The 16,958-nt window shown below is 43.8% G+C and overlaps 1 protein-coding gene across 2 annotated transcripts in view; it reads right to left on the bottom strand.

Moving 5' to 3' along the window:
• The window catches only part of rarga (retinoic acid receptor gamma a), a 42,030-nt gene extending 26,078 nt beyond the window's left edge, over positions 1 to 15,952 (bottom strand). The window contains exons 1-2 of one of the 2 annotated variants that reach the window (XM_013273144.3): positions 15,711 to 15,952; positions 2,703 to 3,069 (exon numbers count right to left, since the gene is read on the bottom strand). In XM_013273144.3, the coding sequence (XP_013128598.1) occupies positions 2,703 to 2,871 (169 nt within the window). In that variant the 5' untranslated portion in view covers positions 2,872 to 3,069; positions 15,711 to 15,952. Of the gene's footprint in view, positions 1 to 2,702; positions 3,070 to 10,214; positions 10,441 to 15,710 lie in introns of those variants that run through there. The other variant, XM_013273145.3, reaches the window with a different exon arrangement.
• Positions 15,953 to 16,958: the final 1,006 nt, after the last annotated feature.

The following is a 16,958-nucleotide window of genomic DNA, read 5'->3' on the forward strand; positions in this document are numbered from 1 at the left end:
GCTACAGTGGGAGTCTGCAGCACACCCAGGTTGAAGAGAGGCATTGAGGTTTTCTGGATCTTCCATTTATGCATTAAGCAAAAAGAAAAGCTTACTATGCGGACATGTGCAAACACAGTCGGCCCACCCCTTCCCATCCCTCTTCTGTCTCTTCCCACCTCCTTGCAAAACAGGTATTTCCAAAGACACTCTGGTGCCAAGACAGAGCACCGCCATGGGAGGTGCTCTGGCAGGTCAGCACAGTGTGCACATCTAAACAAAAGGTAGGTGTCACCCAGGGTACCTTTCTTACAACAATTACGCAAAGAACTCTGAAGTTGTGCAAGCATGAAGAGCTACTGACTACACACACACAAAGATACACGGTGAAATTTCCACAGTGCTACTCCCTTTATGTGAAAGGTATTTTCTCAGTCTGGCCTACAGACAAGCCTGACAACAATGAGCAGGACTGTTAAGTCAACTCCTGAAGAAGGAGAAGGAGAAGAAAAACAGGGCCTGGGGAATGTCCAAACCAAGGCCCTTTGTCTTCCCCGCTAACATTTAAGAGAGCGGGGAATGAGACTGCTGTCAGCAAAATGACTTGTAACATTCCTTGTCAAGGGATACACCAATAGGATGTTTTAAAAGCAGATAAAAAAAAAAAAAACAACAGAGAGTTTTCCACTGAGCTGACAGCATTTAAACTGAACTAAGATGTATTTTTGTACAGTGAAACACAGAATTAGTCCAGCAGGCAATTATTTTATTATTCAACTGACAGGCATTTATTTGACATTCAAGCAATAGCTGCAGCTCGTAATGTAAACATAATGAAATAGTAAATTGCATATAAAACCTTGACAGTAAACACCATTCAACCAGCACGGCTATGTTGATATAGAGACACTTAAAAAACATGTCAGTCTGGACAAATTGAAGCTAACTGTCACTGTGATCCTGACTTGATCTTTGTCCCCAGCTTTTCTCACACTCTGACCCAGAGCTTAAACCAAATAACTGCAGTCCTTAACCCCTGCGAACGATACTAATGCCAGCGTGGATGTGTCAGTACAAGGAGTCATGTATGAAGCCCCAATGCATGTGGTTGCCTGCGTCTGTTTGTGCTTTGATACTTGTTTTTGTTTTAAGTCATGCCAGCATAAAAACCAGAAAGAATCCATCTGTCAGCGTGGTGGGATTTCATTCTGCGTCAGGGGTATGTTTCTAGTTTTTAGATGAAAGAACTGCTCTGTGTGTGTGTGTGTTTGTGTGCGTGTGTCTTCATGAGAGAGAACCAGAGAGACAGCAAGAGAAACAGAGAGGGAAGAGTGTCTCTGAGTGTATGTTTGCCTGTGTGTGTATATATATGCGTGTTTTTTTTGCTGGGTGTGTTCTTGGATTCCACCACACCAGGACATTACCCCCAGGTGCTCTCTCTCTCTCTCGCTCTCTCTCTCTCTGGTTCTGTGAAAATACCTTGAGGATTAGGTGGGCAGTGGCGGTGAGAAGGAAGAGAGGGGGGTGAGGTAGTGATTGACGGCTGAAAGGCTGGAGAGGTGCTCAGGCATGCTGCGGTGGTGTGGGGGGGAGTAGGGGGCTGCACACACAGGCAGGCTCTGCGCTCAGCTGTTGCCACCCACACCCATTATTACCCCTCTACTACCGCACACCACCACCACCTGCCACCCCTTTAACACTGCACCCAGATCAGATTTCAAATAACTTCTGCTTACCTTTACCTCATGGCTTAACCTCAACAAAAGTGCTCATTCTTTTCTCTTTCTCTCTCTCTTCTTCTGGCATCATTACATCAGTGAATTATACCGCAGTGGTTCCACACAAGGATACTCCCTGACCTAGAATCCTGTTGCTGATTAGTGGTTTTGAGACAAGCAGGTGTTTTGAACAACGAGCAATGTACGTCGGCACCGTGCGTTTAATCTTGCTAGTTTTTGCACAACAGAAAAAGACCCTGGATTGCCAACAATCTCCTCTTTGTGCTCTGTTCTCTATACATCATCCACATCTCAGCGCTTCAGAATGCAACAGTGCCCCCTATGGTCAAGCGTAGAAGTGCACAGTTGACAGAGGGGAACGCTGCTGTGAATCAAGTCCAGTCCAGCTCACCTTTCATTTTAATTATACAATCAGTCACCCCTGTCCAAATCAAATGTTTGAACTGCATGAAGAACAGTACTCATTTTTAACTATTCTGATGCTCAGTACTCATCACTTAATACATAATTCAATGTGTTTTGTCTATAATTACAGACTTGTGTATTATCTGCCTCACAAAAGCTCTGTGAGAAGTCCAGGCACGCACACGCGCACGGATACACGCACGCATCACGAAGCCAGAGCCAGAGCTTGCGGTCATAACCACACCATCTACAAGCATAAAGCATATAAGGAAACCACAGGAGCAGAGTAATCATTGTACTGATGAAAGTAGACTTTTTCCTCATGGTCTCTTTGGGGGATTTTTTTCTACCACTGGTCCTATATCACAAACAGACGCTAAAGTTTTCCATTTCCACAAAATTACACATAATGTAGTGCAATTTAAATTAAGCCATATTTCCCCTTTTCCAGTAGATGGTGTTTAATGCGACCTGACTAAAACTAAAGTAATGGCCGTATGCATACTTGGAACTGAGATGGAAAATGAGAGGAAAGGCAAGTCAAGCACACACACACACAGAGTAATGAAAATGACTTACAGAGAGCAGCCATCTCTTTGGGCAGGTCAGCCCCAAATCTCCCAAACAGGCTGCTGTTGGCCAGCAGGTCGAAGGGGGAGTGGCTTCTCATGGAGTTGAAGGGAAAGGGGTACACAGCAGGTGGGAAGCCGGTCATGTGACCCACCTGCTGTTCCCTGTTTGTAGCCATGGCGACGGATCACCCAGGGTCCACAGCAGGCGGCTGGCTGAAGGTAACGGCTCTTTCGACACCTGGAATCCTCCACAAGACTGAGATGCGTGTCCGTCGAAGATTCTTAAGACGTGGAGAACGTATGGGCGACAGGGGGCCTCGGAGGTACTGAAGGATAGGTGGACTCCACTTTAGAAGAGTCCTGCTGTCTCTTTTCTGCAGAAGAGAGGGTAAAAGTAAATAATTTCCTATTAATTTAACTGCACATAAAATATTAGAATAAGTGTTTTTGATTGCCATGAACATGATGATACAATTAGTGTTTTGTTTGATGCTAAGATCTGCTCTAGATTCAACAAACAGGATTCACCTCACATCAACTCTGATTCCATCTGGGTCGGATAATAGTTCATCCACAGTTTTAATGCGAGAAGGATGTGTAAACTTCATACCAACAGGTATGAGCGAATGGGAAGGAAAGAGGAAGTGAGGAAGGACGAGATGGCGAGAACCATAACAGATAGAGACAGGAGAGAAAAAGAATGAGTAGGCTCTGAGAGGGAAAAGCCAGAAAGAAAAGAAAAAAAAACTGGGACTGGGTGAGGGGAAAAGAAAATAAGAAAGAAGTTTGGAAAAAGTTATAACAGTGAAGAGTGGGAAGGAAGGAGGGAGGAGGAAAAGAGAGGGAGAGAGAGAGGGAGCTCTTGTACAGTTTTGAAGAGCTTCCAGACTTCTACAGTGATTCCAGGCTATGCCATATGATTTAAATCACCAGAACTCTATTATAAAGAGCTCCTCTGTTCCTGCTGCCAGCCTAGCACAGCAGCCTGCCTCTTTGCCTCTTTCCCCTAGGACCAGAGGCCCAGACACGGGGTCCAGAGCATGAAGAAGGGAGGAGGGGGGGTCGATGAGTAGGGAAAATGAGATCCACTGATTGCTAACTGCTGCTGTCACTTCCAACTATCTTCTCTTGAGGTCAGGCTTCCATCCCACAGAGTCATTTTGGCTGTAGCCTCCTGCAGCCTTCTCGTCACTTTGACACCACACAGTGGGCATAGACAAGTCAGGCTCAAGTGTAGACAAGGCTGCAGTTATGCCCCTCTGTTGACTCTCAATACAAGAAGGGGGGTGAAATATAAAAGGGGCCTCCCATTTTCTTTTTCATGTTTTCTTTTTGCTTGTGCTTCCTTAGTGTGATTTCATGAGTGGGTGGTGTGATCAGCTTGTTTTTTATATGTGGCTTTGAAAAAGAGCAGAGCCAAGGAATTTGGAACTGCTGTGGCTTGTGAATCTGGGAGAAAAGACAGGGAAAAAATCCTGGTAATGAATTCGGTATAAACAAAGAAATGGAGGGGAGGGGAGGGAGGTGGGGGGGTGGAAAGATCTAAGGCTAAACCAGTGAACTGCTGAACTGAGCGAAAAAGCACAGTGGAACAGTGACAGGGTCTGGGCACATGGGGGCACTAAGAGGTGGCGCCATGCCCGGGAAAAAAGAAGGGAGAGCTTTCCAAGAAGCACACATATGCGCCACACACGCAATCAAGCACTCAAAAACTCCACACATCACATGTGTGAGAGCATCCCCTAACACACGCACACATACGAACGCACACACACCTCTCACCCCATGCCTTTTTCCAGGGCTCTGGCTCCCTCCCTGCCTCTCTTTCTGGCTCTTTCTCTTTCAACAGAGCCAGTTAATTACACCCTACTGCTGCAGGCAGCTTCAAACCACCACTAATTTAGAGTTCCATTACAGTAAACTGTTCCACATGTGCATCCAGGGCCCAGGCAGGCTCGGGTGGCCACGTTTCAGGAAGGAGCAGCCGCGGATAGGCACCCACCCCCATCCTGCCAACACAGCCATACTGCCATCTTTCTTCTTCTTTCCTTCTTTCTCTCTGTTTTACGTCTTTACTTTTTCCAGTATATTTCTCCTCCAACCTACCTTAGACCCCACCCCACCCTTTCCACTTCTGACCCGCCCCACACCTCTTCTACATAATCATATCCTTATACCCAATCTTATCCTCTGTGCCCCCCAACCCCCCCTCTCCATCCTTCCACTGCTTATACAACTTGTACCATGACCCCGCGTAGTGATTCCACTGTGCAGCCAAGGCGCAAAAACATCACTGGAGACATCACACGATTTCACACTGGGCCTAATGAGAGAAGAGGTACAGACTGCAAAAACAAGATTGCCAGCAACGCGTAGCCTCATAATGTGCATGTGTGTGTGGATTATGAGTATGTACTTGGCTAGCGTTTGGGCCATTTGGAGATCTGCTTCAAGAACTCAAACCAGACCAGGCCCCATAGAGGCAGCACAATGTGTCTGCAAGAGCTGGAAGAGAGAGGAGGATAAAAAGAAATGGGTGACTGTGTGAGAAAAAGAAGACTGACAGCAGAGTTTACAAATCAGTGCGTGTGAATTATATATTCTGACAGGAGGAAACCGTGGCATATTAATCCAGAAATTAAGTTTAAAATGGGTCTGAGAGACGGTCCAGAGGCTGAATTCTACCAGAATAAACCACAGCCCCACTCTACATTCAAATATGTGTTGCAAAACAAAGGCATTAAAAAAAGAAAGAAAAAGAACATTTAGAAGGAAAAGAACTAAAGCACAGAGACGCAGCCTTTTAAAATAGAACGCAGTAACTTTACGCTCCCTAAACACAATAATGAATTAATAAAAGAGTTGGCGCCAGTGTTTTTTAATGAGTCACATCAGCCCAGCAGCTTTTTACAGAGCCATTTATGTTTTATGTTGGGTCCTGTGGTAGGCTCACTTCGCCAGCCCGTCTGGGGCTATAAGGGGATAAGGGGAATTTGGAGTGACCTCATCCCCTGTTAGCCAGGGCCAAATGGGCATGGAGGGCCTCCCCACTTCCCCTGAGCCTGGGGGGCACACAGGAGGCAGCAGGCAGCCAGGCAAGCAAGGAGCACCAGGGCCAGCTATGGGTGGGTTTACGGCTGCTGCTGGGACTTTCCATCATTGCCTAAGAGAGGTGCACCGTAGCAGTTTAAATTTGCTTTGGTTTGTTTCTGTAAATAGTGAAGTGTCAGAGCTCACTGTAGTCCATCATGTTAGACTAAAGTCATTGGTTACACTTGAGATAATCCAATGATTTTCATGTAGCAAATGAAGTGGGATCAATCAAGCTGGCAATATGGAGACAATGCAACAAGATCAGGCATGCTTGCACAGAAGGAGATTCTCTTGTTTGCTAAGGAGTTTTGCGGAGGAGATGGAGCAAAATGAAAAATCAAGTAAGAGTTAAAAAGACCGAGAGAGAGAGAGAGAGAGAGAGAAAGAGAGAGAGAGAGACAACAGTTCCCACAGATTGAATGTCTGTCAGACAAAGGGTATCAAATCCTCTGTGAGCAAAACAACAATTGTGCCTTAACTGTTGTGACAGAGCCCCTCAGGCAATAAGAACTGCAGTCAAACATAACAAATAAATCACGGCATCTCAGGAAGCTCTGCACCACACTACCAAGCGAGGCAGTTGGTTTTTTTTAACTCAGCAAAAGAAACCACAGGTGATTACTCGGCATACGCGAGCAGAACTCTGGATGCCATGACTTTCCTGGTTTGTTTACCGGTTGAGGTTCTTATTCCAGTCAGTGAGAACACAGAAGAATATTCAGTTATAATTTTATATTTGTATGGCTATAAAGTCACTTTTTTCCCCACTCTTACCACACTGACACAGAGACCTCTCTTTGTTTCATTTCTCCAGAAACTGAGCGAGTTCACAGATTTTTTTTGTCGAGCTTCATCAACTCAGCAGAAGGTCAAAATATACATGTTTCTGTGAGGTAAAATGAAAACTGTGGAACTGTGGAACTATCCTGTGCAGAGCAGAAACCCAGCGCCTTTACCAGAAGTTCTGAATTGTACATTCACAGCCTCAAGATAAATGAACTGTGCCATCTATCCTGGCAGGGAAAACATCCTCTCACTCTTTTTCCACTTCTGACTTGCCCACTCCTGTCAGTTTTTTGACAGAAAACTGTGCATGCCTTCCAGGCACTGTCTTTAAACTGCTGACATCACAAAGTGAGTTATGTTCATTAACTCTATAAAGGAAATGATGTGTTGCAAAGAGATATATTTTTAAGTAGTTTATATGTACACCAAGCTGTTAAAGAATGATTTCAAAGTCCAGGTATCCAAACTGTACCAACGGACCAGCGTTTCCAACGGCTCGGAGCTAAAAACACGTTTACTGTGGTAATCACTGCTTACTATGCCCACATCAAGCCATCAAAAACCGTTCATGGATTCAGAGCTGCACAGGCAAATTTAAACACTCCTACTGAAACGGGTTCACAGGTGATGTTGTTGCAGACGTCAGCAGTACTTTAGCTGAGAAAACAATAGCCGTGACGCTTTTATCTGATGCAAAGCTGACAGCTTCCACTCTTTCAACAAGTAGCTGGTTAATGGCTCCAAAATGACAGACGCTCCAAACACAGTTGCATTCCATCACCTGAAACTTGTTTGACATCTGCCTGCTCTTGGCATCACACAAATACCATTTGCTTGAAGCAACAATGCAAAGAAGCACCTCTGTGTAATCGTTTGTCACTTACAAAAAGCGATTGTTTTTTTCTTTTTTTTTTAAAGAGCGCCACAACTGAGTGGCAAAAAAAGCAGTCATTTTCTTTCCGTCTCTGTCACCTAGTCACTAATTTAAAATTATTTTTCCCCTGTCACTCTCTCTCAGTTAATCATAATGTCACATAACAATCTGAGATGACATGCATTTGTGAGAAGAGCTATGGAAAGAGTGAGAACACACTGAGACATAAAACACTTTGCGACATGATGAAGTCATCCTGACTGCTTGCCGTTTCCATGATGCTCCTCTCTCTGCAGTACACAACACAGAGACTTTTAGCAGTTGGTCAAGCAAAACAAGAAAACATGCAATGATGAGGAAAAGGGCAAGTGGAAGAAAACATGACAAATATAGAGAGAGGCAGAGAAAAAAAAGGTGAAGGAAGAAACCTTAAAATAGCAGCAGTGTGAAAGTCAAAGTTTGTGCTGCTAATACGTCTATGTAGGAAGACGTAAAGGAAGAACTGGTAAGGATCCACAGAGGCAACAATGGAGGTGTTTCCCTTCCTAAACACACACTGAAAACAATCCTCTCTCTGTATACAGCGAAGAGTAATGGATGGGTTTCACCACTGATGCCTTTAGCCGCAGGACTCAAAGCAACAGTCAGACACATGCAGGCCCAAACACACACACACACATAAGCGAGCACAGCATGCAAAAAGGCCACACTTTCACACAAGTTCAACTTTTTTTTTTGCCACTGCCACAAGGTCTTTTAACGAGAACGTGGGTGGAGGCTTAGATGTAAATCCTCACATCAGAATGGCACACCTGCAAAAATAGACATAGGAAATGGCGTGCAGATAGCTTCCTGGTTAATTATAGTGCGGCAGCAGAGAGCCCCTCGATTTTCCTAAACCACCTGTCTAACCCCTCCCCACCACTTCGCCTTAATTGCTAAAGAAATTCCAGAAGAAGACAGGTATCAACAACTCCCTGATTTACCACTCAAAGTCATGTCACAAAGAAGGATTGTTAGCAGATTTTGCAATGCAGACGATTTCATGGCTCAACTGCTGTTTCAGTAATTCCACCAAAACCAAGGATTTATCAACAGCACCTAGACACAGAAACACACACACACAGAGACATACACACACAGCTTTGGCATTACTAAACTTTGATGGATTTATAGGAGATAAAATATTAGTTTATTGCTGTATATCATACTTAGAACTAAAGAAATTACCTCTAGCTGTACAGGATAATAAAAAAGTGTTCTGCTATGTGGTAGTTTTAAAGTTATTTCCTTAATTGAAATACAGCATATTGCACCGGTATATACTGCTAATCAGTACTGACAGATGATACAGCATGTGAGCAATATTGATATTGAGAGGATGTTTTCAAGGCCAGTGATGCAACACTGCACACAGGTATACTGAGCTAAGGCACACACTTATCTGGTGTGCATAACAGCAAACACATTAATAATTGATTCCAAACTGTCATGGAAGACAAGCAATTTGCCGTGGCTGTGCACCATGAAGGTAAAGCTGCTTCTGTATGGGTACCCTGTCCTTGAATAAGGCCCAAGAGCGCTTTGCTGAAGGCGAAAAGTGCTGTGACATTTTTCTGCCACAGAAATGAGCTCTGCTTCTTCCACTCCAGATGACACGACTTGTCACACTGATAGACCAAAGTGAAGGGGAAACATAGAAACCACTGGCCTTCAAGCAGGCATCCCTCACTGGGCCAAGTGGCTGTTTATTTCCAATTCACTTTAATTAGCCTGTTCCTCATGCGAAATACATCCAGTTCACCGCAGTGTCAGCAGGTGGAAAGCCAAGGGATTCGAGGAAGGCAGTTTACCGTGGCTTTGTTGCTCACCAGTGGAGCGACAAAGCCAAACGCTGTGGAGGACACTCTGAACTCTATCTGATATCTAGATCACACAGCATTAAATGCACTGTGTTACACATGGCTGTAACAAGCTGAACCTGTTAACCTAGCACAGATGCCAGCATCAATAAATAATCTTCTCTGACATCATAGCTAAATAACTGTGGGAGCACAATTAATAAACATCCCAAAAAACTAAAACCAGGGTTACGGGCACACCTCACTCCAGAGGAATTAGTCTCCGTTGTTTAAAATATGGAAAACAACACTTGTCTTTTCCAAGCGTTCATATGGTGGTTATAAAAAATGGAGAAAAAAAAAAACAGGTCAAGGACTGGTGACTCCTCTAGTGAATACACATCAAACACATGCAATTGTGTACACACTGACACACATATACACACGCTCACATATGCTAATAATAAAGAGCTCCACAGGCACTGGGTAACACTTGAAACACTCGCTAATAAGCACATGTGTGCACATGCAGGCATACACACATGGTCGAGTATGTTTTCACATAAACTCTGTGTCACTCTCGTGTTTATGAAGCACAAAGAAGCAAACATACTGAAACAGGCGCATCCAAACAAACACGTGTGGGGACGTTTTAGTGTTTACACATGAAAATCTGCTCGGACTTTGTAACACAATGATTAATTCTCTCAAAGTCTCTCAAGTGTCTTGCACATTCGGTCTCTGTCTTCAATTAAAACCGCTGAACCAGTCTCAGAAGAGAATGCACTCTCTCTCTCTCTCTCTCTCTCTCACACACACACACACACTCACTCTCTGTTAGCAGTAAAAGAGAGAGAGAGAAAAATAAAAAGCAAGCATCCACGAAAGTTGGCACGTCTAAACTTTTAAAGTTTAAAGTACTTACGAGATGTCGAGCTGATGATGCAGACGGGGAGATAAAGCACTCGACAAAATGGTCCGATGACCGGAGCGAGCCAATGAAAAGGAGAAAAGATGTGTGCACATTCAACAGAGTCCTTCTAACAGCAAAGACAGAGCAGCAGTGAGTCTCTCTCTCTCTCTCTCTCTCCCTGTCTCTGCCTCTGGCACCCTCCTCCTCCTCCTTTTCCAGTCTCTACCTTTTAAAAATCAGTCTTTCACTCCCCAAATACAGGCACACACTCTCTCACTCACTTAGAAATAATTATACTCTGATTCATAAAGCCTTCCTTTGTCACGTGACCCCGACGCTTCAAATATACAGCACATTTTTTCACAAGCCACAAAATGCCTGGAGGGAAGAAAAGGGCCCAGAGAGCTTAAGTTTCTGTTTTTAATTCTCTCTCTCCCTTCTTTGTCTCTTGGGTGAATTATTTTCTCCCCCCCCTTTAACTTCTTGGCTGAAGAGTCAGTTTACCTACAAATTGTTTGTGCATGCTGAACCGCATGTCGTGATCTTAGATCATTTGTGTTTCATCAATAAGTTAAGTAGGTTTATTAGGAGAGGATGTTTTAGTATCCCGAAGAACACAGATCATCCACTTTATATTGTTTTGATTTAACACAGACACTGTTTTAATAGCGAGCCAATCTGTTTATCCCTCTAAGAATTTCTATGATGTTTCACTATGTAATTTATCCCTGGTGTGATCAATTTATGGAACAATCTTAATGGACTGTCTGCTCGGCACAGGCCCACTGAAGGTGCTCCTTTTGTGTGACTCATATTTGCATTGGCCTGCGTTTTACTGCTTACAATGTTTCTGTGCCAATCTTCCCACAGTTGAGACAGTAACTTACTACTATTATTGCTATTACTAATGCTACTACAACAACAGCACTTAACATTAAAACAGCAAGCATGATGAGCCCTTTGAAACCCATTAAGCCAGTATTGGACACCAAATAATTGATACACTGACATTTGGCACTGGGATTAAATAAAAACCAGAACTGGGCCTTGACCAGCATGATTTTTTTTGGGGGGATACATGACATTTGCCTAATTACTGACAAACTTTATGAGGAATAGTTTTGGGGGGGGTTTGTTTGTTTTTTAAGGCAGAAAATGTGTTTTTTTAAAAAGCAGACCCATCTCTCTAAATATATCACTTTGGTTCCTGAATCGAAACTAGCGTTGGCACATAAGCTGCAAGGAAGTCACGAGTGAGATGGCAGGGCCGTGCAGCGACAGCAGCAGATCTGGGTGTGCCCCTGAACGTGCCCCTCTCTCCATATGAGATCATATGTTTCAGATCTGTGTTTATGTGTTTGTGGTTCTGGGCGTGTGCCCTGTTTTTTTCTGAATGTCATGTTTCTCAAGTTGTTTTGGTTATGAGGAGCACCTCAAACCTCAAAACTGGGAGGGGAAGGCACACCTCAACTGGCACCTAAACAGGCACCTCTTCATATTGACTATGGCTTCTCAGATTACCCCCCCCCACACACACACACACACACACACACACACCAAAAAAAAAAAAAAAAAAAAGGAAGAAGAACAAACCACATACGGTCAGTGTAACTACATGCCTACTTAATTCAAACAACAGATAAGGAACACCTATTCTAAACAAAGCAAGTACAACACTGAAAACCAAATTAAATCAGAACTAACCTATACATGTAAAACTTACTCTGGAACTTCATCTAAAGTCATGACTTTCAGGCCTGTTGGCCATGCATCACAGCACAATCTCCTAAATAAGATAGAATAGAATAGAAATATCCTTTATTGTTCTTCATTGGGGAAATTCATAAAGCTCATAAATCTCATGGTCTGAACCGGAACTACCAAACTTTGCAGGATGTGGATTTTTCTGTTTGTCTCCAAAGCTACCTGCACATCCACGTCCGTCCGCCTATTCTGTTTGTAAACCTTAGCAACTGGCCCGACGCGGAGATAGATCTTATCCTCAAACACACTGACCCCAATATGTCTCCGGGATAAAGTCAAGCCATCCTAATGAGAAAAAAAAACCTTTCGGCCTTACTCTCGTTATTCCTGTGAGCTTTCGATCTTTACGGCCACATGTGGACTACAGTAGCCCACCAAACTGTTCCTCCAGATATTTCTGATGCCAGTACAAAATCAGGGTGAATGAACGGACAAGTGGCGAGACGTGCTGTTGCCTTTTTGCAGAAACCTTATGTTCAGGAAGCACAGATCTAAGCCACACTGCAAAAAAAAAAAAAAAAAAAAAAAAAAACTTTGGCTGATCTTTATCTTGTTTATATTTGATTTATGTGCTGCTTATGAGGCTACTAAGGCTAACAGAAATCCCTTGAATGTTTATGAAGCACTACTAAATCAGCAGTTGTGTAATATAAAACAAGAAAGTAAATATAGCCATAGGATGTTTAAAAAAATGACCAATTCTAATATGAGCTTTTCAAGTATATGTGCAGCCATCGGGCCGACTTAGACCATGCATCTGTGTCAGAATGTGTAGTCAAGTGCATGAAGAGGATTGTGTGTGTCGGTGCACAGGGCATGCTGTGGCCCTTATTAAATTATGACAGTGAGCTTAAGGGGGGGGGTGTTTGAGCACTGCGCGTGCACGGCCTCGCAGCACGCATGTCGTGCAGTTGCAGTAAGTGTGTGGGCACCCGTGTCTGCGTGCATGGATGAGTGTGTGTAGGCAGTAGCAGTGAGAAGGTCAGAGGTTACTAGTGTTTGTGTTTCAGTGTCAGTGAAGTGTGCTCCAGGCTGAGATTTATGATCATTGTGTCTGGGAGGCTGCAGAGTGGGGGGATAATGAAGACAGATCAGGGTGCTATCTCTCTCTCTGGGCACCACTGGAAACATGGCCTATGGCCCTTGCCATTCTCGTATCATTAACTTCAGCCCGTGACATCATAACACACTGCCCCTGACATCAATCCTAACACAGTGTGCTCTCACAAGAAGTCAAACACAGAGAGGCAATTCCTCACAGGAAGTCATCCGGCAAACACAGGCATTGTTGAGCGCATAGCTTTGCAGTTTCTCCGGGTGTGTTTATGAAGATATGAAATATTCATGGAAACATCATACTCGGGCGTGTGTTTCCACTTTAGATTCCACGTATTTGCATTCGCGGAGCAGAGGAGTAGAGGCCTGGGGCTCGCCGGCAGAGGAAAGGGAGTAAGGGCAGAAAGGAAAGAGGAAAGGGGGGATGATGCAGGGTGCAAGAGACGGAGGAAGTGAGGTTAGAGGGGTTAAAGTGAGATATGGGGGGGGTGAGGAGGGCAGTGGTACAGGGAGAGAAAGAGGTGTGAAATAAAAAGAAAAATGGAGGGCCGGATTGAGACACGAATGGATGTGGTGGAGTGGGGTAGGTTGAGGGGAGCATGGGGGGAAGGGAGTCGGTGTCAGTGGCGGCGGGTTTCAATCAGTAACAAGATGCCTATAATGAGATCACTATTTCCCCACATTCAGATTGATGTCATGAGAAGTTTGGTGCCGCGCTGAGACGGGCAGGGGACGCAGGGGCAACGGCACACAGCAGCTCATTTGCACAAACACATTTATGCACACACAAACGTACGCACGCCTGCTCTTTCTTGGTTAGAGTCTTATACACACATCCTGTGAAATGAAGGAGCTCATTCATCCCAACTGGCAAAGTGCGCTCATTTAGAGTCCAGCAGCCTTGAAGTAAAAACATACACAGAGGAATACTACTCACAGGAAAATGAGTTACTCATGAGCAAAGGAGAAATGTATGTGCAAGGGACCAGAGGGCATATACCAGTATGAACTCCTCTAACACAAACAAATGAACAAAAAGTTTTGAGCAGGGACAAGAGGGAGCCAAAAAAAACTGTTTTACTACTACAGAAGAAATAGGGGGGGGGGGTAAAAGTGTGTATGTGTCGGCACTTTTTGCGCATAATTTTGGGTGCATCCAGAGGTTGTCGACACAGCTACCAGCGTGTGTGCCAGCACATGAGCGCCTGATCCCCAACATGTGTGTCCAATGAAAGGTGAACGGTTCTCCTGTCTATACTTTCCTCAAAAAAATAAAAAAAAATCAGCCATGATGTCACTATGAACCCATCTTGAACCCACCTCTGTCAAAAAGCATTACTCCAGCCCTCCCTCTCCCTGCCTCATTTTCTGTTCCACCTCTCCCTCCTTCACACTCCGCTCCTGCCTCTCAAATTCTTCACTGAGCTCCCTTTCTTTTTCATATTTCCGTATTTTTCAACATTTCCCCTCTCCGGTCCATGTCTCTTCTTTTTTTTTCTCTCCCCCCTCCCTTCTCTTCTCATACTAAAGAACACAAGCTCTTTTTTTTCTGGCAAGCATCATCTAATTGAATCACCAAAATGCACAACTGTTTGCCAAAAATGCCAGGATGTTCTGATTATCATAAACTTTGTTTAAGCTGTGGTTTTTCAGGGAGAAAAAAGAAAATGCTCCGAGTGCACGAAGAAAAGCCAAAAATAAAATAAAAAAATAAAAGCAGGAAAAAAAGAGCGATTGGGGAGAATGCAAATGAAAGAGGGGAGAGGGAAAGAGAGAGCAGTGGGGAAGAGAAGGGTGGTGGGGGCAGCCAGAAGGCAGCCAGAGAGCCACATATGGAAGTGATTCTGTAATTACTGCAAATCTGTGAGCTCAAAAGGAAAGGTCTTCTTTTCCATGCCTCCTTCCCTGCATATAAAACTGCCCTTGTGAGAAACGTGGGCACTAAATACTGCACAGGGAGAGTGAACAAAAAAAACACAAGTTTTCCTTTTCTTGAGCACTTAGGCATATGTTTAGTATGCTGAAGTCAGATAAAGGTCTAGTTTTGTATATTTCTGTACAGAAGGGGGAAACAGAACAAAACCAAAAAAAAACTAATCATGAGGCTAATTCCGCACATTCTGCTACTGGAAAATTTTCTGCATTCTTTGCTCATTTGGCTTTGCACTTCTGAGCTCAATCAACCATCCTGGACATCAATCTAAGACTACTTTGGTGGTTCAGTCTGGAATAAACTTCTCATCTACCGCACACCCGGCGTCATTCACATAACACGCAACAAGGTGTGCGTGCGTGTGTGTGTGTGTGTGTGTGTGTGCGCGCGCCCCTGTGTGTGTGAGGCAGGGAGGGAGTGGGCGGTGGGGAGCCGGGTGACAGACAGAGGTACGCACAGGGAGAAAGACTGTAAGAAAGTGATGAAGACTGTGTTTTAAGCCTCGGGCAGAGCAGTGCTCTCTGCAGGTGTGTATGTTGGCAGAGGCTTCTCTCTCTCGCTCAGTCCCCGCACAGTTTTAGCAGCCTGTAATTATCCCGTGCCCTGCCGTAACGTGTTCTAATGATGAGTGCGTGAGTCTTCGCATACATACAGTAAACACACGCCCGGGTTGACGTAGTTTGAGCTCCGTTTACTCTTAGACACATGCAATTAATCACGGCGGGAGATGATTTATGTAAAGTACACAGTCTTACCTTCTTCTTCTTCTTGGCCTTGAGAAGTTTATGCTTCGGCTTCCAACGCGAGCTTATTTATTCCACAGAAACTTAGAAGACAGAGGTTTTCTATGAAGGAGACAAAGCAAAGTCAGTTACAGTCTTTAAAGGCGTCCTCTTTGGTCTTTGCTCTGCTTCAGGGATCTTTCAGTCATTTATCAGATTACGATCCTTTGCCAGTCGGTCACTGTCGCGGCAGCAGCTTCAGGGGCGTAGATGGGAACCACCGTGCGGTCAGATTTATGACACTACTACTCCACCTAGTGTGCGAGGGGGAGGAGTGCAGCAACACTTCCGCTCAGTACGATGGAAACCACAACAGAGGTGAGCAACAAAAAAGTACACGTGTCAAAATAAAATAAAGAACACTTCAATTTGAACTTACAGAAGCTAATAAATACTAAACCTTTCCTCGTTGCCTAAAATGATATCCAATTTGAAGGAATGCAAACTTGCTTTTAGCCTACTCCTATACTACTACTACAACTATTACATTCGTGCAATGTTATAATAAACATAATAGGCTATTTAATACAGGTTTCCGATGTTAACATTCTCCTTATTGGGCTAATAGAGTCAGTTAAAGGGCCATTAAAACAAAGAAACTCAGTAGGTTGGCTGCTGAGAAAGACTAAAGGGTTTTTTTTAGGTTAGCAAAATGGTCAAATAATTTCCATTACATGTTAAAGCAAGACACTTCTTCCTATAATAAAATCCATGATAAATCCGTTTTTAAATTATTATTATTATTATTATTATTATGAAGAAGTCATTAGAAATGAACTAAATGTTTGTGGACTTGATGGCTTTTTGTTTTTATTAAAATTAGCCTATGTCTAGGGTTACTTTGGATATTTAAGCAAATAATAAAAACGTGTTTGCAATGGTATATTTTTAAAAGTAGAACGGCTGGTTTGCGACACAGTGGAATCACCGGGAGTCACGTGCATTTGTGCTTGTGATCTGAAACACTTGTCAAACGTTAATGCTTTGAATTGCCACCGAGGGGCGCTTTCCACAAGTTACCTCCACATGCGCCTGCTTGTTCAAAGCTAATGTTCAAAGACTGCACTATCGACAGTTCGTTGTCCCCAAACAAATTAGAAACTTATTTTAACTTTTAATAATAACAATTATAAGGCATTAATGCAATAATTCACCCTCACACGCAAGCCACGTGCAAAAAAAAAAACGCGAATATAGCCTATCACAAGTGCACAGGATCCA

This window comes from Oreochromis niloticus, linkage group LG20 (assembly GCF_001858045.2).
Source record: "Oreochromis niloticus isolate F11D_XX linkage group LG20, O_niloticus_UMD_NMBU, whole genome shotgun sequence".
In the NCBI taxonomy this organism is placed as follows: Eukaryota; Metazoa; Chordata; class Actinopteri; order Cichliformes; family Cichlidae; genus Oreochromis; species Oreochromis niloticus.